Consider the following 7,942-nt stretch of genomic DNA (forward strand, 5'->3'; position numbering starts at 1 on the left):
CAGCCTGTGACGTCTGAACGTCCACCATGTTGGGAATCACTGATCAGAACGGCTGACGGTCTTTTATTTGTTTCCATCCACCATAACTTCATGTAGAAGCTTCTTAAATCATTACTTCAGCCTCTAAAGACTCATTTAACCTGCTGTTTGCTGTGTTATTGAAGAAAACACCAATAACTTGAAGTATTAATCATTAATAAATAACCTTCATGTAGACTACAGGCACTTAGACGCTGCTCCAATATAAAACACACAACCTCAGTTACAGCAGGTAGAACTACAGTCTAAATGTGACTTTTTTTTTTTTTTACACCTTTACACCTGATTTTGCTTTTCCCCGTTAAATTCAACCTCTTTAGCTGAACGAGCTCCTTCAGGAACACATTTTCTTCTTTAAATCAGCAGCAGATGTCGTGGAAAATATGAGTTTACAGCAGATTTATCAGCTTTAGTTCTTACAAATCCCAAAATAATTCAGAAACAGCATCTAATTCACAAAGTTTATCCACCAGAAACCATCACAGAGTGCATTTTGCAGCCTCCTGGTCTCCTAGAAATAAAGTTTACGTAAAACTAAATGGTTTTACGTTTGGTTGGCTGATGGTCAGCGTTTTGTTTTTTAATGAACGAAGCTCCACATTTAAGAACTACAGGAGCTGGTTTGTAGGTTTTACGTTGCAATTAATGTTCTTTTTCTAGCATGATATGAACTGTTTGCTTCATGTCAAATTTCCATTTCCTGATGACGGATGTTGACATTTTTCTACATTTCAGACTTTCTGAATTCAAATTTAATAGAAAAATGTAAATATATAAATGGTGCTCGAATTATGTTTAGGAGTGAAATTATTTGTTAATGTGAACAATTTTAATAGTAAACTGCAGCAATGATACATTTTCAAACTGAAAATAAAAGAGTGAAGGTTGGACACGGTTTCAAATGTTCAGATTAAATTTAATTCTGGCACCCACAGGCTTCCATACATGCTTCCATAGCCGGTGTGGAAGCCTGTGGGTGCCAGAATTAAATGTAAATAATTGTATTGTTATTATTTTTAGATCTTCATAAACATGTTTAAAGTCACTGCAGACTTTTTATGAATTAAAACAAAACATAATCTTTCCCCAAACCTTGACCAAGTTCTGTCGCTGCCTTTAGAATGTAGTTTTTGTTAGAAAATTAGTTGAATATATTTTTTTTTTTGCTGTAAAATCTCCGTCCTGGTCAAAGGTGGCAAATAAGATCCATGTCAAGACTGTTTACGTCTTTTATTGTCTTCTTTAAACCCCCAGGTATCGATATCAGCCCTGAAAGTCCGTTTTTTATTGTGTTTTTGTTTGTTTGACACTTTAAAGTCCGTCGTCTGCAACGTTCAGGACTTTTAATCTTTTAATTTATGCATCAGAACAACTAAAGCGACTGAACACAGATTTGTTCTGTTTCATTTTTCTGTTGTGTGTGTTTCAGTTGGAGGGAAAAGTCCAACAAGGCGAACGAGACTTTGAGCAAATCTCCAAAACCATCCGCAAAGAAGTCAGCCGGTTCGAGGTGAGAGCGGACGGAGTTAACCGGAGGAGGAGGAAACGTTCTTCTGGTTTGTTTTGAAGGTTTTCGTGTCACTTTAATGCGTGTTTGCTCTTTAATTGGTCAACAGAAGGAGCGAGTGAAGGACTTCAAAACCATCATCATCAAATACTTGGAGTCGCTGGTTCTGACACAACAGCAGGTAAAAAGAATGATTAATATTATTATCATTGAGCATTAAAACAAGAAAAAATATGTAAATAAAACAGATCAACCTGTTGGTCAGTGATACATTTTAAATCTAAAAACTGTTGCTTGAAAATCTGGAATCTTGAATCTGGACTTCATTTTAATTCTGGCACTCACAGTCTTCCATAGGCTCAGTCTGAACTATAGGATTTCTTTAGAACTCGTTTAAATGCAAACTGAAGCAGAAACAGCAGCTTGATAGAAGGTGAACAATGTTCTTGTCTTTGTCTCCTGCAGCTGATAAAGTACTGGGAGGCCTTCCTGCCCGAGGCCAAGGCCATCTCATAGACCACCGCCTGGCTCCGGTCCAACTACACTACCCACGATGCACCTGTCCTCCCAGCTCTCCCCGCTGCTCCCGTTTAATCACCGAGTCGAGAAAAAAGAAGTGAGGCAGCGAATCAAGTGACTTTTCTGCAGTAAACAAAAACAAAACAACAAAATTCATCGTCTTTAATTTTTGCAAAACTTTGCTTCCTTCAAAGAAATCAACAAAATTCTCATGTGGATTTTCTTTTTTTTTTAAATCTGAAACCTGCGCTGGGTTTTATTTCCAGGACTGTGAACGCAGCACGAGTTTACAGCTCCGGCGACGGCTTCGTTTTCTTCTCCACGCAAACGGCGTCCGACGGTTTTCACGACTTTTATTTATTTGTTCCATCGACGGACGCGAAGAGGAAACGCAGGAGTCGCTCGCTGTCCTCTTGTTTCTGAGGTTTTTCTTTTTGAACGATGATCTCATCGTTGCTCCACAAAAACGTCGACGCGCCAACATAAAGAAACAGCGTTTGTACGGAAGCTCATTGCGACCACAAAAATAAGATCAGAACCGATAAAAAGTTTGGAACGATAAAAAATAACGATAAAAAAATTAGAATGAAATCAAAAGTTGTAAGAAAGTTTTAAAATCAAAGTGACCTGCTTTATTGACATTTTTATCACAAATTTTCACCATAAAAACAACTTTTCTAAGACCTGTTCCTCCTAATCACTGCTTTCAGTCATTTTCTGCAAAATAAGTAAAGAATGAAGCGTAATAATATTGATTAAATATTCTCCACTGCTTTCTTTTGCAAATAAAACTGACTGGAAGAAGTTAAGTAATTAGAAGGTTTAAAAAAAAAAGAAAAGAAAAAGCTGATTGATCATCAGAAATCCCCCCAAAAAACTAAAACGCCAAAAAATTGTCCGTAAATTGAGAATATTTTGGCATTTACATTAAATTAATAACCATTTAATCTGTGTTGTATTCTGATTAATTCTGATTTTTGGAGCAAAGCCACCAACACAAATTAATATTTTATTTATTCATATTACCAAATTAAATATCGATATAAACTGATTGGACACAAAAAGACATTTGACCTGAAAAACAAAACAAAACAAAAACAATGATCGAGCACTTAATAATATTAATTGATTGAGAGCACCATTACATTTTAAACAACAAATGAAACCTTTTTATTTTGCGTATAAAGTCATTAATGAACCTCCACATCCATATTTTACCGGTTTTGACTCCAAACAAATAAATTTTTTTTCTTGTTTTCGTGGCGTGAATGAGCTTCCATACCGGGTCCCTAAAAACTACATTTCCCATGAGCAGCAGCGGCAGCAAAGAAAGACAGAACTGAAGGGAAAAAAGAAAAAGTGACTTTATTGAATTATCCATCGAGCCCGACGCACCTGTAACTTTACCCGGCAACAGAATCTAAAAGCTCCGTGATTGGACGCTTCGCGCTGCTGCAGTGTCTTCTGGGAGTTGTAGTTCTTTTCTCCAAACAGTTTACTTTTTCGAGCGTTTTTTATTTTCTTTGTTTTTTTTTTGCTCGAAACATGAATGTGAAAACAAACAGGACCTCGAACGCCACACAGATCACCGACCCACTTCGTGAGAGTTTTATCCACTTCGACTCGCTTCGGGTAGTTTCAACAAATCGGGAGCCGCTAAAAGCCTGAAAACGAACCACTGAGTCGGAGCGTTTCTGTGAGATGTGAAACCGATCCGGAGTCGAAGGACGACCGACCGACCGCATCCTTCGCTTTACGTGTCTTGCTCTTCCTGTCACCTGTCCAGTGACATCACTTCCTGTCGTGCCCTTTCCTGTTTTTGTTTTTGTTGCTGTATGATCGCAAGTGAAGGCAACGTTTTTCTGTTTCTGTTTCCCCTCTCTGAGGCGGAAGAATCTCACTTCCTGGTTCGGTTCACGGAAGCTGCATGAAAATGTAGAAACCCAGAGGAACCATCTTTAGACGTAGAACATCCGTTTGTCTGGTCGGCGGCGGTTTGGATCACGTCTGGATGTTCCAGCAGTAGAAAAGGACGATTGATCCGCCGGTTCATCCAGATGACAAACGACGTCCTTTAACGGTTTTAATAAGTTACTGCATAAGCCTGAAAGTAAAATTCACGGTTTGGAAACATCAGCTGCTGGAGTTAGTCCATAAATCCAACAGTGGTCGTGTACTGAGTTCAGCTTTTTACCCGTAGCAGCTTCGTTTCTTCCCCTAAAGGCTCAAACATGGAAACCAGTTGGTCCAAGCGTCACCAGTTGGGTCTTCCTGTCTTGGTTCTAAAGGTTCCTAAGAGTCTCGTAGGTGTTGACCAACCAACGGACCAGCAGACGCCTCCTCCAGCTTCTAGCAGCTCAGTAGGCGTCAAACTATTGAAGAAGCTTCGTTACTATTTCATTTTAGTCCACATTCGGAGATTGTAGCGGCCGGTGGTGGCGTAAAGTTAGCAGACCTTTAGCCAATGACGTTTGGGCGTAAGTCCACGATTTGACTTTGGTTCCATTTCAGAACCAACACGTCTTGTTTTGGTCTAAAAAAGGATCACGGTTCAGGTTAAAGTCCACCTGTTGGCCACTAGGGATGGAAGTCTTTGAATATTTAGTCTCCGCCCATAGCCGATACCATCACCCTAAACAGTAACACTTCAGGTACCTGGTTGTTCCACCAGCTTCTTAGCTTTTAAAACCGACCACCGGAGGCGGACCCTTCCATGTTTGTAAAGTCTGTGAAGGAGCGCCATGACAGAGAATGAAGGTATAAGCTAAGCTACATCCGTCGTTTCAGGTCCCTCGATGCTCGACGGTCGTATCTGGAGATTCGGTTTGTTAGATTTCTGTTTAATTACATCTAAACCACTGACCTGGACGTAAATAAACGGAGGATTCTGTCCAACAAACGTCGGCGCCATCGAAGCAAAACACATCCAACAGCTTGAGACCAGCTCATGAGACAATACCAAAGTTCTACGTCATTATTCCACCGGTTCCTAACGACTCGAACCGGGTCGTTTCTAGTCGGCTGCAGCGTGAACAGAACCAGGACGCTTTTCTTCCTGAAGCTCTACTTCACCTCAGAGAGGAAACTGTGATGTGACGTTTTTAAAGAAGAGACGAAGCGGCTCGTTAGCGTCGTTAGCTCACGACGCTACCAAGCCGCCGTCGGGTTCACTTGAAGCGAGGCTCAGGTGAGCGTCTGTCAGGTGAGCGTCCGTCCGTCCGTCCGTCCGTCCGGAGATCAGCCTCAGACTGTGATGAATTCTTCTTCGGCTGTTTCTCTTCGCGTTGGTTTAACTTTTCGTTTCATGATCAGAATAAAATCCAGAATCGGTGTTTTTTCATCTCTCCTTTGATTGTTTCTGATTGTCACGTCGTTTTCTTCCCGCCCTCGTCCACGCCGAGTCTTAATCACGTCGATCGCCACCTTTTTGTATTTTAGTTTGTTTTGCAGCCGAATGATGTGCAATGTTTGATCTGACGTTTTATTTCACAGACGATGAAACGCTTTATCCGAGGAGATTTTTTTAAACCGTTTCTTCTTCTTTTTTTGGTTTCGATGTGACATTCCTGCAGCAGACGTTTCAGTACTTTAATAAAGGAATGTGTTCATCCACTGGCTGCACTTATTAACACTGGTTTGGTGTTCGGCTGCTCAGAGGTCACGTATTAGACATGAAACCAAATACGAGACGCTAGAAACCAAACTGGAATCGTCTTTATTTAAAACACTCAACTTGAATAATTGTAATAAAAATCTGAACTGAAATCTCATAAACTGAAGTTGAATTTCTAAACTTGAGTAGTTTAAAAAAAAAAAAAAAAAAGTAATTTAAATCTTATAATTTGAATTTCACAACTTGAATAATTGTAATTTTTCTAATTCTTAGACATTGGACGTGAATTTGTTAAGTTAAATAACTGTAATGAAAACTTGAAATAAAATCTAGTAATTTGAACTTGAATTTCTTAATTCAAGTTCAATTTTAATAAGTCATTTATTTTTAAAAATCATTTAAATCTCATAATTTCAACTTGAATTTCTCAACAAGTAATTTTAATTAAAATAAATCTATAATGTAAATCTCACTAATTAACATTTAATTTCTCAACTCGAGTGAATTTAATAAAAATATAAATTTGAACATCATAACTAGAAGTTTAATGTGTGATTCAGTTACAGGATTCAGTTCTTGAACTCAGTTTGAATCATGAAAACTAATAAATAATCAATAAATTCAGGTTGAATGATTCAGAATCAGTGGGATGTGTTTCTGACAGTTCAGGTTGTTCATTATTTATTGAGGTTATTGTGTTTATTATTATAACTCATATGATCTCTGCAGGATTTTCCTTATTTAAGAGAGACAGTAAATAATTTACTATGATTTCATGAACATCCATCAGCAAATAAAATCTGTTTTAAATGGTGTTTTATCGCAGTTAGAAAAGAAAACTGACTTCAGAAACTCGTTTCACATCGACCTGTTCATGGAGTTTAGACTGAATCCTGTTTAACAGAACAAAATAAAACACAATGAAACATGAAGACGTTTTAAAACCAGCTTCAGGTCGGAGGTGGAACCGGTTTTAATTAAAGTTTATTCATTGCGTTTAGTCAGAGGTTCTATTGCTCTGAGCGTCTCCAGTCGGTCTTGGTGTCCCGGTCCAGTTCACGGCGTCACAAGGTTCTGGTGGTCTTTGGCTCCCAGAGTTTTACCTGCAGGCGCTGATCCTGAGCAGCTTCCTGTCCTCTGGCCGCTCTTCTAAAAGCTCAAAGTGATAATCGGACGGAGATGATTCCCGTCAGGAGGCTTCAGGCGGCTGCTTTGCATCGCCGCCGTCACGCCATCGACTTCCTGTCATCTCCAGGCTGCTGCCGCCGACAACAAATCCACATCCGACTTTATCAAGAGGCTCCGCGGCCACGTTCAGGCCAAGTGTGGATTCATCTGAGAGGAAAGTCACCCTGAGCAGCAGCACCAGGCCTGGACCCTGGTGGACATGATATAGGGTGTATTACACATTATACATATATATTATATACATTATACACACTATAGGGTGGTATACATAATATAGGATATTATACATACTATAGAGTATATTACACACGATAGGACATTATACATATTATAGGATATTATATATGCCATAGGGTATTATAGATACTATAGGGTGGTATACATACTATAGAGTATATTAAATATTATAGGATGTTATACATAGTATAGGGTATATTACACACTATAGGATGTCATACATATTATAGAGTATTATAGATACTATAGAGTATATTACACACTATAGGGTATATTCTACATATTCTAGGATGTTATCAGGATCAGAGCTGAAGCTTCACTGGCAGAACGTTTATTAACGAGGTTTCATGGTTTCTGACTCCTTCAGCTCGCTGTGGACCAGTTTTATTCTGGTTAGTACCATTGTTTTACTGGTTCAAACCAGCTTTTATACCAGTTTGGACCAGTTTCTGTACCAGTTAGAGCCAGTTTTTGTATTAGTGCCAGTGTTCATACAGGTACGCACACGTTTTTATGTCAGTTATAACCAGTTTGAAACAGTTATAACCAGTTTGAATGCCAGCTAATACCAGTGTTTATACTGGTTTGAAACACTTTGTATACCTGTCTGGACCAGTTCTTATACCAGTTAGCAGCAGTTTTTGTATTAGTACCAGTTTCTATACTGGTTTAAACCAGTTTTTATACCAGTTAGTCCCAGTTTGAACAAGTTTTCATACCAGTTTATACCAATTTTTAGACCGGTTCAGGCCAGTTTTAGCACTTGTCTGGACCAGTTTTTAGTGGGTTGGCACACAGAAGGGTTTGGACTTATTACACCTGTTCTGACTACTTTTTAT

The 7,942-nt window shown here is 38.9% G+C and overlaps 1 protein-coding gene across 1 annotated transcript in view; it reads left to right on the top strand.

Moving 5' to 3' along the window:
• The window catches only part of snx2 (sorting nexin 2), a 38,369-nt gene extending 32,692 nt beyond the window's left edge, over nt 1-5,677 (top strand). The window contains 3 exon segments of the mRNA XM_008287695.1: nt 1,469-1,549; nt 1,656-1,727; nt 2,012-5,677. Of these exon segments, the coding sequence (XP_008285917.1) occupies nt 1,469-1,549; nt 1,656-1,727; nt 2,012-2,062 (204 nt within the window). The 3' untranslated portion in view covers nt 2,063-5,677.
• Nucleotides 5,678-7,942: the final 2,265 nt, after the last annotated feature.

The sequence above is a fragment of the Stegastes partitus genome, unplaced genomic scaffold (genome assembly GCF_000690725.1).
Source record: "Stegastes partitus isolate 25-593 unplaced genomic scaffold, Stegastes_partitus-1.0.2 Scaffold515, whole genome shotgun sequence".
In the NCBI taxonomy this organism is placed as follows: domain Eukaryota; kingdom Metazoa; phylum Chordata; class Actinopteri; family Pomacentridae; genus Stegastes; species Stegastes partitus.